The 27849-nt window shown below is 39.8% G+C and overlaps 1 protein-coding gene across 10 annotated transcripts in view; it reads left to right on the forward strand.

Annotated features, from left to right (window-relative positions):
* Positions 1 to 27849, forward strand: part of LOC115209683 (protein scribble homolog) — a 458170-nt gene that overhangs the window by 319924 nt on the left and 110397 nt on the right. For all 10 annotated transcript variants that reach the window (XM_036501621.1, XM_036501616.1, XM_036501617.1 and 7 more), the window contains 5 exons: positions 6367 to 6426; positions 9597 to 9713; positions 11479 to 11595; positions 13890 to 13952; positions 25088 to 25312. In XM_036501621.1, the coding sequence (XP_036357514.1) occupies positions 6367 to 6426; positions 9597 to 9713; positions 11479 to 11595; positions 13890 to 13952; positions 25088 to 25312 (582 nt within the window). The remainder of the gene's footprint in view (positions 1 to 6366; positions 6427 to 9596; positions 9714 to 11478; positions 11596 to 13889; positions 13953 to 25087; positions 25313 to 27849) is intronic.

The raw sequence follows: 27849 nt of genomic DNA on the forward strand, positions 1-27849 counted from the left end.
CCAAGTTTGGTACCAAAGTACTGACAGAAGGATATTCAGGTTATGTATACAATTAATTGAACCCAGCTGAATATAACTTCAGCCCTTAGGCTAATTCAGAAACGTACATTTTATTAAATATACGGTCCATAATATACTTCGGAACATGCAAGGGGCAGGCTCCAAGGGAGGTGAATTATAAATGAATAAATAACAAGTGGAGGATAAGGTCAGTTCATTACAGTTGTTTCTAACGAATTTTTTAATTAATCAATGAGTACATAATAAAATTTTAAAAAACTGTTTACTTCAGATAAACACACAAACTTTACAATTAAGGACATTTACTAACTACACCTGTATTAAACTAAGCTAGAAATACAACTAAATACTATTAACAGCTGCTAGTTGACCAATAAGGATGTTTTATTTTCTCTTTGCTTTTCATATATCTGGTCATCCCATAAGTTCTGTCCGATTTGACCTTTTTTAAAATTGAATGAAATTTAATAGTATTTTAGAATGTCTAATGGAATTAAAAATTATTCTTATGCATTTGTGTACATTTAAACTAATTAAATATTATTTTACAGAATAATAGAATTAAAATTTATTTGATTAAAACCCTTTCTAACATGGAAGTATCCAAAGAGCATTTGAGGCACATAATGCTTTATGAGTACAAAAAATGAAACTCTGCAGCTGAAGCAACTTGAAACATGCACTCAATTTACGGGAAAAGAATGCTTGAATGAAAGAACTTGTAGAAGATCGTTTGCAAAATTCAGAAGTGGAGATTTCAGCCTTGAAGATGAAGATCGAACAGGACATCCTGATAAGCTTGTTGAGGCATTACTTGAAGAAAATCCTGCATTATCAGTTGAAGAATTGGCAATAAAGCTTAGTTCAAACCATACAACATCATCATCTTCAACAACTTGGAAAGGTTCCTAAGCTTGGAAAATGGGTGCCTCATGAATTGCCCGAAAGCAGCTGCAAATCCCAGGTTGACATCTGCTCTTCTCTCCATTCTCACAAACTCATTTCGCCCTTTTTGGATAGACTTGTGACTAGTGACGAAAAAGGGATCTTCTATCGAAATGTTAAATGTCGTAAACAGTGGCTTGGTAAAAGAGAAAAAGCTTAACCACAACCAAGAAAGGAAAAAGATTCTTCTCTCTATCTGGTGGGATTGCAAAAGAGTAATTCACTTTGGTTACCACCTAATGCAACAATCAATGCTCAAGTCTACTGTCAGCAATTGGAGCGTTTGAACTGAGCTTTGAACAAAAAAAAGACATGCTTTAGTGAATCGAAAAGGAGTGATGTTTCATGAGGACAATGCGCAACCCCACACTGCAAACATCACATCACAGAAGATCAAAGAGCTTGGTTGGGAAAAAATTCCTCATCCACCTTATTCTCCTGAAGACTACCATTTGTTTCGTAGTTTACAGAATCATTTGGGGACATAACTTTTGCAAGCCAGGAGGAGGTCGAAACTGACATTTCAGAGTTCTTTGCTTTGAAACCAAAAGAGTTTTACATTGATGGGATTAAAAAGCTTGTAAATAGATGGAAGGAAGTCATAGATAATCAGGGAAAGTACATTGATGATTAAATTTCAATTAAATATCACATTTGATCACTTCATCATCATCATCATCATCATCGTTTAACATCTGTTTTCCATGATCGCATGGGTAGGACGGTTCAACTGGGGTCTGGGAAGCCAGGAGGCTGTGCCAGGCTCCAGTCTGATCTGGCAATGTTTCTACAGCTGGATGCCCTTCCTAACACCAACCACTCCGTGAGTGTAGTGGGCGCTTTACTTTGGGCCACCAGCACAGGGGCCAGAGGAGGCTGGCAAACGGCCATGATTGGTTGGTGCTTTTTACATGTCACCAACACGGATGCCAGTCAGGTGGCACTGGCATCAGCCACGTTCAGATGGTGCTTTTTCTGTGCCACCAGCATGGGTATCATAACTACAATTTCCATTTGATTTTTATTTTGATCTTGATGTACTTGACTCAATAGGTCTCCTCAAGCACAGCAGGTCACTCTACGATCCGAGGTTAGCACAGCAGGCCGTCTTGCAAGCCAGGAACCATGAACTCACTTCATTTGTCAGGTTTTCGCAGTCACAGCATATCTCCAGAGGTCTCGGTCTTTCGTCATTTCCTCTGTGTGGCCCAATGTGCCACTGGCATGGATATTGCAATTACAATATCCATTTGATTTTTATTTTGATGTTGATGTACTTGACTCAATAGGTCTCCTCAAGCACCCCTTTTGTGTTACCATTTGTCCCTCTCCTTGAAAGTACTTCCTTTTGTCACCCATCCCACTTTCTCAATATCACCCCTTACCACTTTATTTTCCACTGAATACCCCTTTCTCTGAACATCATCTTATATCAGGCATCAATACCCTCCCCACTTTATTTCCACCCATATGTACCTCTGACACCCTTCCATCTCTGTCAATGTGCATCCCTCTCTCACCCACTCACTCTACACATCATCATCATCATCATCATCATCATCATCATTTAACGTCCGCTTTCCATGCTAGCATGGGTTGGACGGTTCAACCGGGGTCTGGCGAGCCCGAAGGCTGCACCAGGCCAGTCAGATCTGGCAGTGTTTCTACAGCTGGATGCCCTTCCTAACGCCAACCACTCCGAGAGTGTAGTGGGTGATTTTATGTGCCACCGACACAGGTGCCAGACGAGGCTGGCGAACGGCCACGCTCGGATGGTGTTTTTTATGTGCCACCAACACAGCACGCTCAGATGGTGTTTTTTATGTGCCACCGACACAGGTGCCAGACGAGGCTGGCAGACGGCCACGCTCGGATGGTGTTTTTTTATGTGCCACTGACACAGGTGCCAGACGAGGCTGGCGAACGGCCACACTCGGATGGTGTTTTTATGTGCCACCGACACAGGTGCCAGATGAGGCTGGCGAACGGCCACGATCGGATGGTGTTTGTTACGTGCCCACAGCACAGAGGCCAGTCGATGCGGTACTGGCTACGGCCACGTTCGGATGGTTTTCTTGTGTGTCACCGGCACTGGTACCACAAAGATACAGATTCCATTGATGTTCATCTATTTTGATTTGTTTTGATTTTTCATCTCTCTGTTTTTCATCTGTTTACAGTTTTATTATACTGTTGTATTTTGAACTGCCACTTATGACCACCACCTCATCCCTGGTCAACTCCTGTTTCCTTCACCTTCCCCCTCAAACTGATATTCACCATTGACCAGACCTTCAACTTTATTCACTGTTCACTGCATTCACCCTTATACCAATCTCTAGCCATCTGTCACTCTCTTTCATACAATCACAAAGTTACCTACCCACCTATCCTTTCTGGTCCTTTGTCCCTATTCTCTCTTATATTCACATTCTTGTACCTTGAGGTAACACCTTCGCATCTCATCACCATCATTTTTCCAGCTTGGGTAGCTATGTACATCCACCTGTTCCTGTCTCTCTGTCATCACACCCTGACTCTGTCAAGAGATCTTGTCTTCTGAGTTACTTATTAACTTTACTAATGTTGGTGCCACAAAAAATGCATTCTGTATACTATGTAGAGTAGTTGGCATTAGGAAGGGCTTCCAGCCATAGAAACTATGCTGAAAAAATCATTAGAGCATGATACAACCTGGCTTGTCAGATCCTGTTAAACTGTCCAACCTATGCCAGTATGGAAGGAAGACAGATGCTAAATGATGATGACGTTGATAGATAGGTGTCTCTGTGTATATGTATATGTGTATGTGTGTGCATGCATGTATGTTTCTCCTTGTCTTGATATCACATGATGGCTGTGAGCAAGTGTCATGATGATACAAGCAGTATCTTTTGTTTTGAATTTTCTCTGTAAACATGTCCAGCCATGGTGAAGTATTACTTTGCATGGAAACAGGTGAGATGGTTACAGAGAAAGCATTTGGCTATAGAAAACCTGCTTCCAGGAATTCCATCTAACCCATTCAAGCATGGAGAAGTCATCCCCGTCATCATCCTTTATAATCTGTTTTGCATGCTGGCATGGGTAATATGGTTTGACTTACCCAAGTTCCAGTTTGTTTTGCCTACAGCTGGATACCCTTCCTAACACCAACCATTCCATAGAGTGTACTAGGTGTCTTTTACCTGTCATCAGCATGGATACCTTGTACATGTCACTGGCCACGACTTTGATCTCACTTAGCTTGATGTGTCTTCAAAAGCACAGCAAATTGCCAAAAGTCTCAGCCATTTGTCATCACCTCAGTGGCACTCAGCATCCGAAGATCATATTTCACCACATTGTCCTATGTTTTCCTGGGTCTACTTCTTCCACAGGTTCTCTCCACAGTTAGAATTCAGCTCTTCTTTACACAGCTGTCCTCATCCATATGCATCACATGACCATACGACACAGTCTTCTCTCTTGTACATTACATCTGATGCCTCTTATACCCTATTTTTCTCTTAAGACACATTCTGTTGTATGTACACACTGACATTGCACATCCATTAGAGCATACCAGCTTCATTTCTTTCAAGACTTTGCATGCCCTCTGCAGTCACAGCCCATGTTTCACTGCCATGTAGCATGGCTGTTTGCACATAGGTATCATACAATCTACCTTTCACTCAGAGGGAAAGGCTCTTTGTTACCAACAAAGGTAGCTCTATGAACTTTGCCAAGCACATTCTTATTCTAGCAGCTAGGCTCTCAGAGCATCCTTCTCCATTGCTGACCTAGGGAATGGAAGCTATCTACTACTTCTTAGTACTCCACTCTCTCCAGGCCATTTGATGAAGTCTATTTTCTGTACATTCTTAGTGTTTATTGTACCTGCCCATCTGTCACACACAGACTACTTTCTCTGTTAACCTTCCTCTGATACTGCAGCACCTCTTATACGTCCATATCTTGCACTGAGTACCCCTTATGGTGTTTCTACTTACACATTTCCTACATATCAAGCAAGGCCTTCTTCCTGAAGGGATTTGTGATTTGCCTATTTTCCTACTTACTAAGACTTTGGTCTTTGTTAAATTAACTCTTAGGCACTCTGATTCTAGACCTTGTTTCCACTCCTGAAATTTCTTCTCTAGTTCTGGTAGAGATTGAGCTATAAGAACAAGGTCATCAGCATAGAAGAGCTCCCAAGCACAGCCCATATTAAATTCTTCTATTATGGCCTGGAAGACTATGATGAACTAGAAGGGGCTAAGAACTGAACCATGGGGAACTCCTACCAGTACACTGAATGCATTACTATCAATCCTCACCTTATTGATGGCATCCTCACCTTATTGATGGCATCCTGTACATGGCTTTCCAGCTTTCACCAGCCACTCATCTATCCCTAGCTTCTGCATTGACCAAGGGAGTAGGGGAGCCTGTCAAAGGCTTTCTCCATGTCAACAAAAGCCAAGTACAGAGGTTACTCTCCTACAGCTGCCTTACCAAGAATATAGTATCAGTGATACTCCTCAAAAAACAATCTGCATCTCATCTAGACTAACTCTCTTCCAAGTAAGTTGAGCTATGATTTCTCTGTAACTTTCATCACTTGGTCCAACAATTTGATATCTAATTATTTCTGTCTAAGGTGTCACCTTTACTTTTATAGCAGTTGACTATAGTGCTGCTACACCAGTCATTTGGTATGACTCCCTCATGGACTACCACCTGATTGACTAAACACGTGATTAGACCATATCCCATTCCATCAGATTTTTAAGCATCTCAGCAGCAATTCCTGATGGTGTGGGGGCTTTCCCTGTCTTTATATCCTTCATAGATTTATCTACCAAGCTACTGTCTATTCAGATAGCTGGTCATTCTGTTGGATTCACATCAGGCAGACTGTCCTTCTCCATGTGTTCTCCACATTCAGCAGCCTTTCATGGTGGCATTTCCAAGCCTCTTTCTTTGCAGAGTCATTAACTGCAAGTGAACCTTCATTCATGCAAATGCTCTTCTCTCCTACAACATCAGAATTTTCCCTGATACACTGTCTTGCAAATCAAAACACTTCAAGCTGCTGGCCCTCACACCATAGAATATTTGGCAAACATCTTCCTTTCTGCTTCTCCCCTGGCTAAGTATACCTGACTCCTATCTTCTCTTCTAGCTACTTGATATAGTTCTTTGCTGGTGCCACCCCTCCAGTCCTGTTTCTCTACTCTAAAAGCCCTGCCAACTACACTGTTCCACCATCATATCACTCTAGGCCTTGTCGGGACTTGGCACCAGCCACAAATTTGGTCTGTGGCTCTCAGTGTTGTCTCGTAGGAACTTCCAGTTTCCCTCCATGTTACATGTCTGTAAAAACAATAATGTTGATTAGAATGTTTTCATTTCTAGATTGAGAAAGATGGAATTGCTGCCAGTACAAACCTTAAATTTGGTGATAGAATTCTTTCTGTAAGTACATTTTAAAAATAAGTTTTATTATAAGCAAATAGTATTTTGGCCATCATCTTGAATGTGGCTAGTTGATTTACTTTTGAACTTTCTTAGTTCTTTCACATTAAATTACCTGTGGACCTCTACCATTAAACAAAATACATTATTGAAATAGATTTGCCTTTACAATTAAAAAATTTCAACATTGCTAAATTTTTTATCAAATTCTTCTGTTTAAGAAGCCTTTTTTTATACCATGTTGAAACAAAATTTCGAAATTATAGAATTATTTCCATAATTTCAACATTTCTTCAAATCCCTAATTCAGGATAAATTCCTGAAATGGATGAAAATTGTAAAGTTTGCTATCAGCAACAGTCAGTCAAAGGATTTTGAGTGATGTCATTAAGTTCACTTCTTGTAGGACAATTGAACTTGCTTAACATTCCGCAAACTCACTTGAAAACATTAGATTGAATTCAATAACTTTCATTAGTTTCTTTGGATTGAAAAAGAATAGTTTCGTTTTAATAGTCATCTTAGGTGTTTAAAATACACCTAAACTATTACATTCTGTTTACTAGATTTTTTTAAACATGCACACACACAGATTATGTATTCAAGTTATCTAATACTTTATTTCACTGCATCTTTTAAATAGGATTATCAGCACTCAGATCGTAAATGTTTCTCAAAAGACTATACTATTCAATATTATCTGCTACTTGTTGGGAATACGACAGGAGTTGGTGACAAATGTCTCCTTTAAAACATCGCACGGTCGTCCCTAACAAAATAAGAAGCCAAATGCATGATATAAAGTACAGTGACAAAAGGAATGAATGATGGACGACAACCGTTGTACTGTTTGAGAGAGAAGATGACTTTATTTTACAAAGTGTAGAAGGAGGGAGTGTGTGTGTGTGAGTGCTAGCAAAGTGTTGTGTCTGGCTGTGTGCGACAAGTGTTTGCGTCTGTGTGTTTGTGTATACAACAGAATGCAGAGCAAAGATACGTTTCTCAGCATATTGAGTTAAGATGGAATTTGTTTACCAGTTCGTAAGTGAGGTACACGATAGCAAGTTCTATAACAAGATGTTGTGGACACGAGGCAGAGGCCGGTTGGGCACATGTCGTGCAGCGGTTGGGGCCTCAATGCCTTGCCGAGTCTCTTGACACACAAAGTTCTTTCAGGTAGACTGTAACTGTTTTACCTCAGTGAAATATTCACAAACAGCGTGGAGTTTTAAACCTGGTCGATGTTGATGTGTACATATTTGAAGTTGACGGTGGTAATAGCGACAGTGGTGGAGATGTCCTATGCTGCTGGTGTACATTAGCATTGTCGTGGCTGAAGCAGGAGCATAGCTGGATGGCTGGCTGGTCGTCTGTCGCTGGAACTGGAACACAGCTGAGTAGCTTGGTGGTCAGTGACTAGACCATAGAAGGTTTAGAGCCAAAGACCCGGAATAGTGAATGCTGGGCTTTTTATAGGGTTTAGATGGCTCAAATGAAGGATCAGAAAAACAGCATCACAAGACCTTATCCAAAGGCCGTGATTGGTTTGCTTACACACTGGCGCAAAATATGTCCAAAGACAAACTGCGCCAAATGCCGACCAATCAGAGCAGTGGACACAACAGGGTCAAACTAGCCAAAGATGGTTGTTATCTACCTTGAGATTATTCCTAATGTGTCTTTCAAACAGTGAGGATATCACTCATGCAACATACTTAAGAAATAAAAGTGAATATAATAATACACCTGTTGTAAAATTATACAAATGGTCTAAGATAATTGACAGGTAAATACAACAAACAAATTTTAATTCATCTGTTTTTCATGTATGGAAAAATTATCTAAGACACTGATATTGCATGTGTTACGGAGGGAGCTAACTACTACTATAGCCTCCCATATAGGGATATGACGACAAAGGGGCCACGATGCAATTGCTAACTTCTTACAAATATTAACTTCAATCTTACCCAGGTCACACTGCAATCTTACATAAAGAAGGATTCAATAAGCAATATAGTCTCTCATTCACAAAAAGAATGTCTGACATAAGATTGCTGGATCATAAGGCTAGCCTAGAGCTAGATGAACGCTGATGTTGAGAAATCATATTCATCTGTAGGAAGTTTATCAATAAGCAATGATAGAAACCTATAAATATATTAATGACTAGCAGTATCACCCGGCGTTGCTCGGGTTTGTAAGGGAAATAACTATATAAGCATTTTTAGAGAGTTATAGCCAAAAAATAGCAAAAAAAATGCATTGAAAATGGGAAAAAAATTATGGTAAATTTTTTTTAAATCGTTGACTCATCGTAGACATTTTTAGAGAGTTACTTCCCTTAGCGAAAAAAATGCATTAAAATGGGGAAAAAATTATGGTAGATTATTTTTAAGATACCCGCTTTTGGTTACACTGCACCGCAAAATGTGGGAGTAGTTAGGAATCTAAATCGTAGGAGACAGACACACAACTTGACTTTTATATATAAAGATATCCTTAGATGACAATATCTGTAATATATAAATGGAGGGTAGTGAATTGGCAAACTCAGTAGAGCAGTGCCTTGTGGTATTTATCTACTAGTATTTATGTTCTGATTTGAAATTCCACTGCTGTCAGCTTTGCCTTTTATTCCTCTGAAGGTAATAAAATAAGTAGCAGTCAAGTGCTTATATCATGAGAATTGACTTTCCATTCATATAGAATATATGACCTAGTGCATGAAATAGTAATCAATGTTTGTATGCTGACCAACCTTCTCTTTAACACTCGCTGAGGTGCAATTCCTATGATATTTAGTACATTCAATATGTGGAGGCGCAATGGCCCAGTGGTTAGGGCAGCGGACTCGCAGTCGTAGGATCACGGTTTCGATTCCCAGACCAGGCGTTGTGAGTGTTTATTGAGCGAAAACACCTGAAGCTCCACGAGGCTCTGGCAGGGGATAGTGGCGATCCCTGCTGTACTCCTTCGCCACAACTTTCTCTCACTTTTTCTTCTGTTGGCCTGCTCGCTTAGCCAGAGGGGTGGCGTCATTCGAAGGCTAAAACAATGTGTAGCAACATCTGATAGCCTGGTCGGTCACGGTGACGGTGTCATATTCAATACAATAAATAATTAAATAAAGAAATCAATATATTTTCTTTTCACTATCATTTATATAGGTGAACGATACTGATCTGACCAAAGCAACACACCAGGAAGCTGTAATGGCATTGATCAAACCTTGCAATCAGATGACACTGGAAGTGGTACATGAACCCCCACTGCTAGGTCTACATGTGAGTTTTTCTCACTAAAATCTACCTCATCACTAATACACCAACCTGCTAGCATGTTGAACATCACTAAACATTGCTACATCACTAAACGCTACCATGTCTCTGAACACTTTCACATCATGCTTGCGTACTACACATTCCCATATTAATCAACAACAAACTATTTTGAAAACCTTATTAAATTACATATGAACTGATGATGAAACTTTTTGGGTCAGGAAAGAAACTTCATGACTGCCATGACACTGCATCCTTTAAGGCCCTCATGCTTTCCGAAATCCGCCGAAACTACACCTGATTATATATACACTTTAGATGAGTTGTAGTGCACCTGAGCACTGTACACAATTATTATTATTATTATTATTACTATTATTATTATAATTCAAGCAGAAAACTGCTTAACCCTTTCGTTACTGTATTTATTTTGAGATGCTCTGTATTTCTTTCAATTACTTTAAATCATCATCATCATCATCATCATCATCATCATCATTTAGCGTCCGTTTTCCATGCTAGCATGGATTGGATGGTTTAACTGGGGTCTGTGAAGCCAGAAGGCTTCATCAGGCCCAGTCAGATTTGGCAGTGTTTCTACGGCTGGATGCCCTTCCTAATGCCAACCACTCCGTGAGTGTAGTGGGTGCTTTTTACGTGCCACCTGCACAGGTGCCAGACAGAGCTGGCAAACGGCCACGAACGGATGGTGCTTTTACGTGCTACCGGCACGGGGGCCAGGCGAGGGGCTTTGTTTAATATAACAAAGAATTTACTAAAATAACTTAGTCATCATTCAGCTGGTGTTAGGAACATAAATTGTGACTAAGGTTTGGTGTAAGATTTTAATTCAAAATTTATGAAAGCAAGACATTTGTACTCAGAGCCAGAGCCGGTTTCAGCCGGGTTAGTAACGAAAGGATTAATACAACAGCCAAACCTTATGAAACAAATTCCTTTCTGTCTTCAAGTTAGAATTTGGACAGCCTTCCTTACAATAAAGAGGAAATGGCTTTAACTATACTGAGTTAGTAATGGAACTTCTATATTGATGTTTAATGCTGAGTAACAACTTAACTATCTCACCTCTTTAGTGTTTTTAAGATAGGACTCACATATTTTATAATAAAATAACACAACCATGGCTGAAGTGCAAATCTAAAAATGATTTAGTCTGTTACCCTCACAGGTCTTCTGATGCACAATGATGTTCAACCAATACAGTAAATACCTATTTCTTTATTACCCACAAGGGGCTAAACATGGAGGGGACAAACAAGGACAGACATAGGTATTAAGTCGATTACATCGACCCCAGTGCGTAACTGGTACTTTAATTTATCGACCCCGAAAGGATGAAAGGCAAAGTCGACCTCGGCGGAATTTGAACTCAGAACGTAACGGCAGACGAAATACCGCAAAGCATTTCGCCCGGCGTGCTAACGTTTCTGCCAGCTCGCCGCCTTAATACAGTAAATACCCCTAAACAGTCTACTACACAACAGTTGGCCCCTATTAAGCACTGCTACCCTACTGTACTTGGTTGTGGTTGTCATATCATGTAAACACAAGTTAACTCACTAAATGTAAATGAAGTAGCAGTAAACACCACTTTACAAAATATAACAAATCAAGACATCTTAATCCTCATCACTCCATCATGACACTCATATGCTCTTATCCCTTCCTTCCTTCCATAGCACTCACCTCTTTCATATCACTCTTCTCTCAACTTTTTCAACTTATCTTTCCATTTGTCCATTTCCAGAAATACACAATAAGCAAACATCCTGATGAAAAGTTGGGTCTCCGAATTCGTGGTGGTGCCCTTACCTATGCAGATAACACTACAAACAGGACAGATGATGGAATATTTATCTCCAATGTAAGAATTCTCTCTCTCTCTCTCTCTCACTCTCTCTCTCTCTCTCTCTCTCTCTCTCTCTCTCTCTCTCTCTCTCTCTCTCTCTCTCTCTCTCTCTCTCTCTCTCTCTCTCTCTCTCTCTCTCTCTCTCTCTCTCTTATTTATATATATATATATATATATATATATATATATATATATACATACATATATATATATATATATATCAGAAAGCAGAACCAAAATTGAGGTCGATCAACATCAGTGGAAATTGCAGCTGTGGTTAAGCGAACCATCCGATCGTGGCCGTTGCCGGCACCGCCCCGTCTGGTCTCCGTGCTGGTGGCACGTAAAAGCACCATCCGTCCGTGGCTGTTTGCCAGCTCCGTCTGGCACCTGTGCGGGTGGCACGTAAAAAGCACCCACTACACTCACGGAGTGGTTGGCGTTAGGAAGGGCATCCAGCCGTAGAAACACTACCAGATCAGACTGGGCCTGGTGCAGCCTTCCGGCTTCACAGACCCCAGTTGAACCATCCAACCTATGCTAGCATGGAAAGCGGATGCTAAATGACGATGATGATATATATATATAGCCTATCACTTGTAAGTTTTCTCAGTGAATGCCTTTCTTTAACTGTCTTCCTCTTTTTTCTCCTGCTCTCTTTTTATTTTTCATATTCCTCCTCATATTTCATATTTTATCAGTTTTTTCCATTTACTTTACTGCGTTTCCTTCTTTTATGATCATCCTGCTTTGTTCTTTTTCTTCCTTACTTTTTAACTTTTTATTTAGTAAATTAGTTAATTGTTGGCAAACTAAAGTAAGACCAGACTATGATATCTAGTTTAAAACACTTCAGATATGCCACTGCAAAAAGGTATGAAAAACAAAAGTTCTTCTACATTTTCCCTGTAAAATTTTGGGTTTCATAAAGAATTTGGTTTGCTGTTATTGTTGCCGAGTTGATGGATTTGGGCATTGGATAAATTGTTTTTTGGATTAGATCTGCTCGTTTATATTCTAAGTACAAATTCATTGCTGCTTTACCTTCTTTTCTGATCACCCTGCTTCCTTCTTTCTTTTTAGTTTTTTATTTAGCAAATTAGTCAATTGTTGGCAAACTGAAGTTTATCTACCCTTTCAAGGTAGATAAAATAAAGTACCCATTAAATATTGGGGTAAATTTAATCACCTAAACTCTCTCTCAGATTTCAGACCTTGTGCCCTGGGAGGAAGGAAAGGGCAATGGATTAACAGAATTGTTAATGTTGAACAAAATGCTTTGCAATATTTCTTTTGGTTTTCAAGTTTAAATCCTCACAAGATCAATACTGTGTTTCCATGGTTGATTAAAATTACCGTTTAAGTACTGGGATCGATATAGTTGACTTTGCAATCCCTGAAAATTTCTGTCCTTGTACCTAATTGAAGCAAAAATAGCAAAACATGTAACTAAATGATATGTGTGTACTTCAGTTGCATCCCTCTTACCAAGTTCAAAATTCCACTAGAATTGATTTTGTCTTTTGGCTCTCTAGTGTTAGTATCAGTAATATACTGAGATCAATTCAAGTAGTGATATGTTTTCCCTACAAATAAAGGCTTTGCTCATTATTGTTGTTGTTAATGCATTTGAATAACACCAGCAGTAGAATCAAAATTAATTTCCTAACAGTGTTTAACCCTTTAGTGTTCAGATTATTCTGCCAAATGTGATGTTTGTTTATTGAAAATGGTTTGAATCAATCCTGCATTATCTTGTAGTTTAGAGATTTCAGTGATGTGATTTCTTAGTTTTAGAACGACATGGTAGGGCTGAGGTGAGAGGCAAGATCTGGTCAGTTTCAATATAAAACAGGTTAAATATTTTGACCAGATATGGCCGGTTTGAATGCTAAAGGCTTAATTTTGTTCCCCTACGTTCTGAGTTCAAATCCCACCAAGGTTGAGTTTGCTTTTACCTTGATGTGGTTCAATAAAATAAGTAACAATCAAGCATTAAAATCTATTTCAGTTTGGCTGCACACCTTGCCTCACCCCAATTTGTGGGCTTATGTCTTTGTCATTGATAAAAGAACGGTTCATTGACAGGCTGGGTGGAGCACCCAAGAATGTGCTTTCTGATATCTACTTATATTCTCTTGCATTCTGTCTTTAAATTTTACCAATTTGTTTTTTTATCTTTCATTTTCCAAACTTGATAAAGTGCCTAGTCAAGTACTGGGGTTGCTTTATTCAGGTAAACCATCTTTCTTCAAAATTGTGGCCTTGTGCCTAACATAAAATCATCTTTATAATTACTACTACTACAGATTGCACCTGACGGAGCTGTAGCAAGACATGGCCAGTTAAGTGTTGGACAAAGAATATTGCAAGTATGTCTTTTATTTCTCAATCTTAAGCCTATGATAATTCTTTGGATTGTTTGTATGTTTTTTGTTTTTTAGGTGTCTGAGATGTGTATTTGCGACGGTGATGGTAAAATATGAGGGAATCAAGAAAGGCACGTGTGTAGTGCTCGTAAATATCTTTTTCATAGAGAGCAAGCAGTAAACTCAGGCAATACAAATGTTTAGCTATGATAATTTATTCATTGTAAAATGTTACAGCATCCTGGTATGATAAGCTTACAAAGTCGGTGTGCATGTGAACACATTATCAAATGGTACCTCCTGCGAGACAGGCATCATGACACTACATGTAGGGAGCTGAAACAAAGAAAGAGAGCTAGCAGTCCTAGCTGTGGGCAGTTGGCAAGCTGGCTGCCCAAAAGGAAAAGAGGCTGAGTCCTGTCTGTTGAGCTCCTTATATTTTTTTTACCACTTCCATTATCTGTAAAGGCTGTTGTGTTTTGCACATGTGTCATGGCTACCTGTTGTGTCCCTTCCGGATTTTTATGTTTAGCCCTGAGACAATCGAAGCAGGCATGACAGGTATGCTACAGACTCCCTTTGCAGTCATAAAGCTATGGCAATAATGAGAGACGAAAGATAATATGTATTTACAGTGCAAAACCTACCAGGAGCCTTTAAGGTGCAAAATAATAAACTAAAGGAAATGTAATATGTAACAATACAATAGTGAAAGTAGAGTGCATATGCAATGATGAAAATAGTATGCATATGCAATGAAAATGACATGAAAACAAAATATCACACTTCAAGGAAAGAGTTTATCCATACAAGAATTCTGCTGGGGAAAAACGAATGTCTGCCTTGACAGTAGAATGAAGACCAAGAACAATGGGCAAGTGTTCCATCCATTTCTGTGGGTCAGGATATGCATGCAGAGATTGCTTGAAACTGGCGATAGAATCACTTGATACATCCATTTGAGGCAGGATGGTAGCTCACTATGGAGCTATGTCTTGATTCTAAGATTTTGGTCAGATCGTGGAAAAGTTGAGATTCAAATTGTCAATCTCTGTCAGTTGTAATTGTTGCAGAGGAACCGAAACAAGAAATCCAACCCAATACGAGTGCCTGAGCGATAGGTGGTGATGACAAATCTGCGATGGGTATGGTTCTGGCCATCATGAGAAATGGTCTATGCATTTCAATAAGTATGTATATTCCTGACTCAAGGGCCAGGATCCTTAAAGGTCTATGTGGATATGCTGGAAACGGATGGGCGAATGTTCCCAGCAGTGCTTTGATGTGCCTGTGAACCTTCACTTTCTGGCAAGGCAAGCAGTTCCTGGGCCAGTCGGCGAGGTCTCATCTTATGTTGGGCCATATGAAAAGAGTTGAAATTAGCTTCAAAGTGGCAGCAACCCCAGGGTGTGAGATGTTATGTAGCACAGAAAAAACTCAAACAGATGAGGGTAATTGGTGGAGATATCACAAAGAATCCGAGTTGAAAGTTGTTACAAGTAGTCATTGAAGGTCAAAGGGAGAGGACTCTGATTTGTTGCTATCTATGTTCTCAGCTCATGGTTGATCTTTTACCATGACATCCAAATCGATCTCAGCAGGTGAGAATATGGAGTCAATAGACAAACGAGACAAACCATCGGCAGTGATATTTCCTTTTCCAGGAATGTGCCGGATATCACTGGTGAATTGGAAAATGAAATCCAAGTAATGTATATCTCAGGGTGAGAATTTTGTTGGGCTTACATTTTCAAGCAAGGGATAGTGGTTTGTGATCGGTGTAAATTGTGAAACTCCTGCCCTATAGCATGCACTGGAAATGTTTGACTGTGAGGTAGATGGCAAGCAGTTCACGACTGAAAGTACTATCATGAGTCTGGGCTGGTTTGAGCCATTTTGGAAAGTATGCAAGAGGTTTCCATTCGGAACCACACAGTTTGTGTAACACACAACCAACACCAACGTCTGAAGCATCTACAGACAACGACAGCTTTGCATCAGGAACCAGATAAGTCAGCATAAAGACATGTCATAAACTCTGTTTGATATCCTGAAAGGCTTTGGTTTGGGTTGGAGCAAAGGAGATGGGTTTATTTGTTTTCTTTCTGTTCTGCAACATATCTGTAAAGGGTGCCAATATTTGTGAACAGTTAAGAATAAAGTGTCAGTAAAAATTTACGAGGCCTAGAAAATGAGGGAGTCGCTGCAGTGAAGTAGGTCCAGGAATCTTTCCGACTGCATCAACTTTTTTTAGCTAAAGGCCTGCTTCTGTCTTTGTTGATGGTGTGTCTCAGAAAAATAAGGGAAAGCGCTCCGAAAACACATTGCATGCTGTTAATCCGGATGCTGTGCTGCAACAGATGAGCAAATAGCTGTTGTGGATGAATTTCATGTTCAGCTTCAGTATGAAGTGGCAATGTGAAAATCGTCAATGTACACATACATGAAATTGAGATCATGGATGACTTCATCTATAAAGCGTTGGAAAGAGCTTGCAGCATTACGTAACTCGAATGACATTGTTAAATACTTGAAAGCTCCAAAGGGATTGGTTACAGCAGTTCTGGAATGTTGTCAGGATGGATGGGTATTTGGTGGTGCACAGACAAGATCTAGTTTTGAAAAAATAGTACTGCCATATAGCAAAACTGTAAAATCCTGAAAGTGTGGAATTGAGCACTGGTCTAGTACTGTGATGGCATTAAGTCGTCTATAGTTCCTGCAGGGTCACCAGTCGGCAGATGATTTCTTCAGTACCATGTGTAAGGGAGAAGTCCAGCTACTGGAAGAAAGATATACAATTCTGAGCTGTAACACGTGCCTGAATTCTGCTTTTGGAGCCTTAAGCTTTTCTGCTGACAAACGTCTTGGGTGAGAAAAAACAGGAGGGCCTGTGGTCAAAATGTGGTATTCTATGGAGTGTGAGTTATCTTTTCCATAGTACATGGGTTTTTTGTTAACTCCGGGAATGACTGCAACAATGAGTGTTGTTTGTTTGAAGCAGCAGTGACAAAGAAAATCGGGCTGACTGTGGAAACAAATCAGTCAGTGCCATGCACTCTGAGTTGCATCTTGCTGCCAATCAATTGCCTGTTCTTCAGATCGAACAGCAAGGAAAAAGGAGAGTGGTCAGCAATTAGAGAAACCTACTGGAAGCATCGTCTGAGTCATAGATTTAAGGTGAGAGAAATTTTGCCATATATTGTGATAGGTGAATGGTTGTCTGCTTGCAAGGTAATGGCTGAAGGAAAAGGTTTTCTATGTGTATATTTAACTGGTCAGATACTACAGGTAGCTCCTGAGTCAATCAGGAAGCTTTTCTGGGAAATTTCTTCTTCAATAAAAATTGCACGACTTGGTGGGGTAGCCATGCTTACTGCTCCGTTCTGATGTTTCCCTGGGTGCAGTATGAGCAAGATGGTGTGCATTTCATTGCCTTGACACTGTATGGTGCCAACATACAGATCCCTCATTATCAACGTACTGATGTCTGGATAGAGATCTTGAGTGAGATCAGTTGTTTTGCACGTGGGACTATGTTCCTTTCTAAATGGCAGTTGCAAACTTCCACTACCAGGTCTTCAATTGTTTTTTCCATGGCGTGTTGAAAATCTTGGAACTAGGATGCTATGGCCACTACAGTAATGGAAAGAGGAGAAGATATTGTCGGACTGGTTATTTCCATTATTTTATCCGCTGATGTTGCCAGTTGTTCCACGGTACTGATGTCGCACATGGATGCAAGGATGGCCTGGATGTTAGGCAGATGAAAAAAGATAACTGCTTGAAAAAACTGCTCTCTAATGTATTGCCTTCTACAAGCTGGTGCATTCTACGCAGCAGTTGCAACAGGGCTTGCTCTCCTAACTGTTCATCGTTCATCAGTTAGTGAAATTTTTTCTCCACTGACATAAAATTCCACTGGACAATCTCAACCTTGACAGAAGTAAAGCTAACATCCACAGGTGAATTTGTAATTACATCCCATACTTTGCTCGTGAGAGCAGTTGGCAAAAAAATTATCAGAAGATGCAATCACTGTGTTTCAGAATACACATGGTTTGCTGCAAAGTAGGATTCCATTTGGACAAATCAAACGGCAATGTCTCCAGTGAAAATAGGCACAGGTGGATGAGAAACAGCCGCTGTTGAAGGTGACACCATTGTTACTTAGCAAGTGTGCAAGTGAAAGTCTGGTGAAAGAAATGTCGCTGTTATGATGCTCTGTACTGCCGTGTGAGAAATAGTTTTCTTTTCTCCAATGTCAGGTTCACCACTTTAGGTGTCTGAGATGTGTATTTGTGATGGTGGAATATGAGGGAATCAAGACGGGCATGTGTGTAGTGTTCGTAAATATCTTTTTCACAGAGAACAAACAATAAACTCAGGCAATACAAATGTTTAGCTATGATAATTTATTCATTGTAAAATGCTACGGCATCCTGGTATGATAAGCTTACAAAGTCGGTGTGCATGTGAACACATTATCAAATGGTACCTCCTGCGAGACAGGCATCATGACACCATGTGTACAGTGCTAAAACAAAGAAAGAAAGCTAGTGGTCCTAGCCGTGGGCAGTTGGCAAGTCCAAAGGGAAAAGAGACTGAGTCCTGTCTGTCGAGCTCCTTATATTTTTTTTACCACTTCCATTATCTGTAAGGGCTGTTGTATTTGACATCTCAACATGTTTTTATGTATCTGACATAACAAGTGAACTGAATCTTGTATAACACATTTTATAATGTGAAGGTACCTTTGAGGATTGAAAATAGATCTTACAAATAATCATGTTATCATGGTAGTGTGACATGGGCCTTGAACACAGAGGACATGAGAAGACTGGAAAGAAATGAAGTGAGCATGCTCCATTGGATTTGCATGGAAAGAGTTTGTGAATGGCAAAGTATAAATGTGCTGAGAGAAAAACTGGGCATAAAAGGAGTCAGATGGAGTGTGCAAGCAAGAAGACTGCGCTGGTGCAGATACACAATGTGCATGGATGAAGAGAACTATATAAAGAAGGGGCATTCACTAAATGTGGCTGGAGCTTAGACATGTGATGAAGTGGTGAAGGCTGATCTCAGGAGTTTGAACCTCTGTGTGTGTGTGTGTGTGTGTGTGTGTGTGTGTGTGTGTGTGTGTGTGTGTGTGTGTGTGTGTGTGTGTATAAATGAATATATATATATATATATATACAGGATAGGGCTAGACTATATACACCTAGGACACCTAGAGTAAGCCTAAAAGATCACAAAGGAAACTTCCTGGATAACTCCTCTGTAAGATCAATATGCCCATCAAGATCAGATAGAATAATACCAAATTAAAATGTATAAATAAACTCAAATTATGGTATAATACTATAGAGGCAATTACATCATTTAATAACTTGGGGAACTAATCATCATCATCATCATCATCATCATCATCATCATTTAACGCCTGTGTTCCATGTTAGCATAGGCGGGATGGTACCACAAGAACCGGCCAGGCCAAAACCTGCACCTGACTTCTGTGACTGTTATAGCAGGAGTTTTACAGCTGGATGCCCTTCCTAACATCAACCACTCAGTAGAGTGGACTTAGTGCTTTTTATGTGGCACAAGCACAGGCGAGGTCAGTTGTGGCAAGGTTTTTACAGCTGGATGCCCTCCCAAACACCAACCACTTTACAGTGTGGACTGGGTGCTTTTAAGTGGCACCTGCACTAACAGGGTCACCAAGTACATGCAAGACAAAAACTTTTAAGAGAGGAGGAGGTGATGATGAAAAGGTTAAAGTGAGACAGATATAGGTGTCTTGCTGAAGAGGAAGTACAAGGTTACCCAGCCAGAGAGAGAAAGATCAGGAATGAAGACAGAAATAGGTGTTGCCCAGCCTGAGGGAAGTGCAGGAGAAGGAGAGAGAGAAAATGGGAGATCACAGGATGGAGATGGTGGCAAAATGCCAGGCATGCTCACAAGGAACAGGGATCAGAGTATAAATGAGATGGTTGTGTAAAGGAAGAGAAAGTTATTTGATGCAGATTCTCTGCTCAACTTTCTCTGTCATGGTCAATGCGATGATCCTATGCTACACACCTTCCTTCCAAGCACTGCTGTAAATAGCAGAAGTGAGTTAGAACGTTAAAACTTAGTCCGAGACCAAAGAAGACACAAATGAGTCGAAGCAATGTGAAGACGTTGTTGATTGTTTTCTTCAATTACAAGGGGATTGTTCATCATGAGTATGCTTCACCTGGTCAGACAGTAAACGAGGAGTACTACTGTGATGTTTTGCTGGATTCTATTTGTCAGGAAAGGCCACAATTGCATGCATTCAATGAGTAGCAATTGCACCATGACAATGCCCCTGCCCATTCAGTAGCAGTTTTTGGCTAGGTGCAGCATTCCCCAGGTCTGACAGCCACCGTATTCCCCAGATTTCACTCCCTGTGACTTTTTCCTTTTTCCAAAAATCAAAGGAAGAAGATTTAAGGACATTGAGGAAATCAAAATGAATGCAACATGGCAGCTGATGATTATCCCAGAAAATGAGTTCCAGGAATGCTTCCCTCAATGAAAACAGTGCTGGATTAAGTGTGTGGCTTCTGAAGCGGAATACTTTGAAGGAGATTAAATGACAAATTGGTATGTGTTGTAGGTTTGTTTTTATAGCACCAGTTCAGGTCCTTATTGATCAGACCTCGTATAAATACTGACAGAAAAATGAATGCAAATTTGAAAAGAACATCTTGAGGAGGATCATGATTTATAAATGTGAAATGAAAGCAGGTGCACTAAAATATGTGTACATTGGTGGGACATCAGACGTAATAAAAAACTGTCTGAGAAACATTCTTGCATCATTTTTGGATGAAAATAAAAGTCCCTACACATCTTTAGCTAACCTCAGCTGAAGACTAAAAGTGAATGGAGTGGAATCCACAACTAAGTGCTCTATATTAAAAAACACCAAACCATAATGATAGAACATCATAGGTTTGCAACATATGACTGGACGACACACTGGAGACTATTATCTCCCAGGAAAACATAATTAATAGACACTTTGAAGTGGTTGTATCTTGGAACAATTATGAAACAAACACTAACCAAGCAACAGAGGAACCTCCCAAATGACATAAACAAAATGACCTTATGTACAGCATAGAATTTATTACTGGGAAAGTGGAGGCGCAATGGCCCAGTGGTTAGGGCAGCGGACTCGCGGTCATAGGATTGCGGTTTCAATTCCCAGACCGGACGTTGTGAGTGTTTATTGAGCGAAAACACCTAAAGCTCCACGACGCTCCGGCAGGGGATGGTGGTGATCCCTGCTGTACTCTTTCACCACAACTTTCTCTCACTCTTACTTCCTGTTTCTGTTGTACCTGTATTTCAAAGGGCTGGCCTTGTCACTCTCTGTGTCATGCTGAATATCCACGAGAACTACGTTAAGGGTACACGTGTCTGTGGAGTGCTCAGCCACTTACATGTTAATTTCACGAGCAGGCTGTTCCGTTGATTCGGATCAACCGGAACCCTCGTCGTCGTAACCGACGGAGTGTTTCCATCCATTACTAGGAAATTTTAGCATAACAGGGTCTAAATATCAAGAATTCCAGCATAAACCATAAGTACTTATTATCTAATTGAACATACAAGGAAAATAATATTAGATGAATATACTGGCTCTACAGAAAAACTAACATCATCAACAAATGAATAATAGTCATCACTAACAAATAACATGCCCCTTTAAAGAACAAATATGACCCTGTGAAATACTTAACAATACCAAGGTAATCCCATTCACCTTCTTGACCAGTACCACTCAGAAATCCTGAACTCATAACATCTAAATAAATATTTGCTCCCTTCTCCTTACAGCTTGTAAAATCATTAATGTAACACCCTGTCAAGGTCGAGGTTAAATCAAACAACGGCCACGAACGGATGGTGCTTAAGAACCACACATAAATCTCACAGAACCTTCTGATTGGTGTAAATTGGTAAATATCCCATAACTAAGCATTCAATACAACCAGGACACTAATGTAATTTTTGCTTGAAGAAATGAAGACACGTAATAATGGCTTCCCTTTAAATCCCTAGACATTGCAAATCATATTTGTAATGTCCGATGGATGGGGAATACAGCCATAAAAGACCTGTGCTTTGTGGAAACATGTAGCAAGGCATTAAAATATTTATGAATTTCCATCCAAAAGTTTTCATTATTATTATATTTATCCTACACTATTGTGGCACCAGGCTTATAACTATTCTATAAAATTACTATCAAAGATGGGAATAATAAGTTGTAGCCAGGAAAAATAGCATAGAAACTCAAAAACATTTCTCATAAACTTAAAGGATATATACTCTTTTTCTTTCTTTTTTCTTTTTTACTTGTTTCAGTCAGTTGACCAGGGCCATGCTGGAGCATCGCCTTTAGTCAAGCAAATCGACCCCGGGACTTATTCTTTGTAAGCCCAGTGCTTATTCTATCGGTCTCTTTTGCCGAACTGCTAAGTAACGGGGACGTAAACACACCAGCATCGGTTGTCAAGCAATGCTAGGAGGACAAACACAGACTCACAAACACACACACACATACATATATATATACATATATACGACGGGCTTCTTTCAGTTTCCGTCTACCAAATCCACTCACAGGGCATTGGTCGGCCCGGGGCTATAGCAGAAGACACTTGCCCAAGATGCCACACAGTAGGACTGAACCCGGAACCATGTGGCTGGTTAGCAAGCTACTTATCACACAACCACTCCTGCGCCTATATATAAAATTATTTTTGGGAAGTGTATCTAAAAGCACATGTAGAGCTAGAAATAATACCATGTAAATAATAGGAAATAATGGAATGAAAAACCTTTCTGGATAAAAGAAGTTGAAGGCTGCCCATATCAGCAATACACACAGACACACACACAAACATATATAGGTACCTCAATCAAATAAACTCTCCTCATATTGCCCTCTTCCCACATTTCTCCAGCTGCAGCTCTACCCCCCCCCCCACCACCACCACCACTTGATAATGCTATACTTGCTAGCCATTTCTTCATTTACTAATATTGTTCTCTACACCCACAGGTTCCATAGGCTATCTTAACCCTTTGAACATCAAAACATCTTTCCTCATACACTATACATCTCTCTCTCTCTCTCTCTCTCTCTCTCTCTCTCTCTCTCTCTCTCACTCTCACTCCCCCCTCTCTCTCTCAGCCAACCCAAACATGTCATCCCTCTCCTCCTCACTGTCAACTGTATCATCAATTCTACCAGTGATAAGATCAAGCTAGAGAAGGAGCAGGGCAAAGCGGCAACGTCTCACCAAAGTTGTGCCTGCAAGATACTGTCATCAACAAAATCCAAGGGGACAAAAAAGGCATCAGCATTGATGGAGAAAAACTACATCACCCGGATTTTGTATATGATATCATCTTGACAGTGTATATACCTAAGGAACTGGAGGAAATGCTCACCAATATCCACACTACAAGCCAATCTGTCAGCCTCAACATGAACCTTGGAAGGACCAGAGTCATTTTCAACAAGCATGTTATGCCAGCATCCATCGGTGTAAACAGCAAGACCATAGAAGAGGTAGACAGCTATGTTTACCTGAAAAGGATGGTGACAAAAGATGGAAATTTCCTCTGGGAAATCAAAAGAACAGCACTTGGTTGGGTTCCATGAAAATCTAAAGAAAGATCTTCAATAAGTACATCCTGCCTGTGATGATTTACTGCAGTGTAACTGAGGCTCTCAAGAACTACAATTATGAATGTCTTCATTGTAACCCAATGGAGAATGGAACAAATCATGCTCAGCATCACTTGTGGAACAAGTCAACCAACACCTGGATACAACAGCACATGAGAGGAGACAACATCTTAAGAACCATCAACAAGTACAAATATAGATGGGCTGACCACATAGCACAACTGAAGAACAACATATGGACAATCAGGGTGACAGAATGGAGACCAAGACAATGGACAAGATGAAAGCTGATCAAAAAGAAGGTGGCGAGATGATCTCATCCACTACTTTGGGCTTACCTAGCCATGATTGGCCAGAGACAGACTGGTGGAAGGAGGCCAAGGAGGAGTTTCTCCTTCAGGAGTGACGAAGCTTTAGAATGGAGTGATTAGTAATGGGATGGACATTCAATTGAAAAAATAAAAGATGGTACTCTAAAAAGTAAATCTCTTTTCATGCATGAAAAATGCATTTAAAACAGATTTAGAATATTACATTTTTCTTGACAGAGGTAAATGTCAGAGTTAAAAATCAGCAAAATAAACTAAGGTATGTTGTTGCTGGGGAATCAGCTGGTACACCTATACTGATTGTATATGTATTGTATTTAATCATATATAAGTCACTCCTCCAATTTAGTGTTAAGTCTTACTACAAGTCACACTATAGTTTTTTCAGTTAAAATCAAGTAGAAAACAGTATGACTTATATACCAGTAAATATAGTATCTGTGTAGGTGTCAGGAATTAGTTATCTGGTGGTGTAATTTGATAATAGGTGCGCACAAAAAAAATTACATAATTCTAAGAAGCATAGAAATTTGTTAATTCTATGTTTAATCTTGTTTTAAGTTGTAAGTTGGGGATAACACAGAATCTATAATACCTGACTAATGTTAATAAGACCTAGGTCACATCAAAGCCAGAGCATTCAAAATGTAGTCATCTGGTGGTCAGGATCTTATGATCTCTCAATGATTTTAATTTGCAAAATATCTAAGAATAACCTTAAATTTTATTATCATTGTTTTTATATCCAATTTTTTATGCTTGCAGGGGTTGGACAGGCTTCTAGGGTCCCATCTCTGCATTTGCTTTGTTTTGTTCCTCACCCCCTTCATGAGAGACCTCCGCAGATCAACTTACGTCACTTCTTCCTATGTTTCCCTTGGTCTTCATCAACCACAAGTCCTTCCACTTGGAGCAGTTGGCTCTTATTTAATCCATCTATCATCGTACATGTCCCGTGTCTATACCAGTGAAGTTCTCTGTAGCACACTATGTATAATTCCTTTTATATTCAGTGTTCTTGTTGTTGTTGCTGCTGACTGCAGGGTTTTTTCTTTGTTCTTTCTTTTACCTAGGTGAATGACCAAAGTTTACTTGGCACCAGCCATGCAGAAGCTGTGCAAACCCTACGGAGTGTCAGTGATGAAATCGAGATTCTTGTCTGCAGTGGTCATTCTGAAGAAAAGATACTGCCAGACGTTACTCCCTCTCCTCTTACACCTGTGTTGCACAAACCTGATTCCAATTCTATCTCAAACATCAGCAACCAAAAAAATGATGACCCTCTTGTCAGCTCACAGGTCAGTTAGCTTTTCATACATATATTTTTTTTTCTCACAAATATACATATTCTTTCTTTTTTCTTTTCTTTTTTTTTTTACTTGTTTCAGTCATTTGACTGTGGCCATGCTGGAGCACCACCTTTAGTCGAGCAACTCGACCCCAGGACTTATTCTTTGTAAGCCTAGTACTTATTCTATCGGTCTCTTTTGCCGAACCGCTAAGTGACGGGGACGTAAACACACCAGCATCAGTTGTCAAGCAATGCTAAGGAGACAAACACAGACACACAAACACTTACACACACATACATATATATATATACATATATACAACAGGCTTCTTTCAGTTTCTGTCTACCAAGTCCACTCACAAGGCATTGGTCGGCCCAGGGCTATAGCAGAAGACACTTGCCCAAGATGCCACACAGTGGGACTGAACCCGGAACCATGTGGTTGGTTAGCAAGCTACTTACCACACAGCCACTCCTGCGCATATATGTACAAATGCATAAATATGTGTTAATAAGTTTCATTTCTTTCCTGTGATAAAGTCTATCCTAAACATTAGACTTCTCCTCATGAAAAATCATTTATTCTAATTTGCAAATATTTGTACTGACACAGGTCATCCTTAGCTTTCCTACTTCTACTGTTTTACATAATAAGTTTAATGTTAAAGTTTTTAAAAACTTAAATATGTTTCTTTATCATTCGAATAAAGCTTTTCAAGCATATCATGTAACTTTAAATCTTTAGTTTTGGTTGAGCTATCACCAAGGAATCAAGGAAAGAACCACTGTAAACTTAGGGAATATACACATTGCTCTATTCATCATTCAACCGAGGTAGTAAATAAATATAATCGCTACTCTACAATTGAGTGATTAATGTTAAAAATGGCAGAACCCCCGATAGTAAATCTTATTTCAAAACTTTGTGCTGACAGTTTAAAAATATAAACTGATCAAATATAGTCTAGCATGCAAAAATAGACGTTTCTTTAGGTTGAATTTAATTTACAGAGTGCTCATGCAGACCCTCATACAACAGATGGCATTTTAGTGCTTCGCTGTCATTGCTTATTTTATTTAAGCCATTTAAAGACCTGTTATTTGTCAAATATTTTGACTTTATGAGATAAAACACAAAGCCATTTTCTTCTTTGCATATTAACTTCACATGAGGCAAGTTGACAGCCTCTGGTTTCTCTTTCCAAGGATGTTAAGGAAACAGCAAACCTAGATCAGAATTGGCTCACTTGTCAGCTGTCTTAAACCACAAGCTGCATTACCATCATCATCATCATCATCATCGTTTAGCGTCCGCTTTCCATGCTAGCATGGGTTGGACGGGTCAACTGGGGTCTGTGAAGCTGGAAGGCTTCGTCAGGCCCAGTTAGATCTGGCAGTGTTTCTACGGCTGGATGCCCTTCCTAACGCCAACCACTCCGTGAGTGTAGTGGGTGTTTTTTATGTGCCACCTGCACAGGTGCCAGACAGAGCTGGCAAACGGCCACGAACGGACGGTGCTTTTACGTGTCACCGGCACGGGGGCCAGCCGAGGCTGGCAACGAACACGAACGGATGGTGCTTTTACATGCCACCGACACGGGGCCAGACGGAGCTGGCAAATGAAAATCGTTTGCTGATCTCTATTTCTGCAAGTTTAAAAATATGTATGTAAACTAGTAACTACTAAAACAATTACCTTATAACAAGTTTGTTTGATAATCTCAAAACAGTGGCAAGTGCTTAAACAGAACCATTCTTCAATCAGGTCTGCGTCCATCTGTATTTTTTGAAGCATTTTTATATAATTAATGTTTTTTTTTAAATTTAATAATCAATAATTTCTAATTTAAGAAATCTATTTTCAAATATTGTGCGGGTGGCACGTAAAAAGCACCCACTACACTCTCGGAGTGGTTGGCGTTAGGAAGGGCATCCAGCCGTAGAAACACTGCCAGATTTGACTGGGCCTGATGAAGCCTTCTGGCTTCACAGACCCCAGTAGAACCGTCCAACCCATGCTAGCATGGAAAACGGACGCTAAACGATGATGATGATGATGATGATGATGATGTGACTGCATTATAAACTTTCTCTAAAAACCTTTTTTTAAATAGGCTATGTGATTAAGAAATCCCAACCACTTGGTTTTGTGTTCATTCCCACTACATGGTACCTTGGACAAATGTCCATTAATGTAGCCCCAAAGCCTTGTGAGTGAACTTTGTAGATAGTACCCAAAAGAAGACCATCATATAAATGTGTGTGTGTGTGTGCTTGCTTGGGTGGGTTTTCATTTCTCTTGTCTACATATCTGATTGATAATTGATTGTAAGCAATGACTTCTTTAACAGGATAGTTTGCTTGCAGGAAAGTACACCTAGACTTCATGATAAATCTTGAGATGCTGCAGTGTTATTTATTTCAGGTTCTCCATGTACACATGTCTGAGCAGTTTGTTGCTTGATTGACAGAGAAATCAGTACCTCACTTGGGAATAAGTGAAGAAACTTTGCTTCAACATACTCCTGATTGACCCATTCAAAC

This window comes from Octopus sinensis, linkage group LG3 (genome assembly GCF_006345805.1).
Source record: "Octopus sinensis linkage group LG3, ASM634580v1, whole genome shotgun sequence".
Classification (NCBI taxonomy): domain Eukaryota; kingdom Metazoa; phylum Mollusca; class Cephalopoda; order Octopoda; family Octopodidae; genus Octopus; species Octopus sinensis.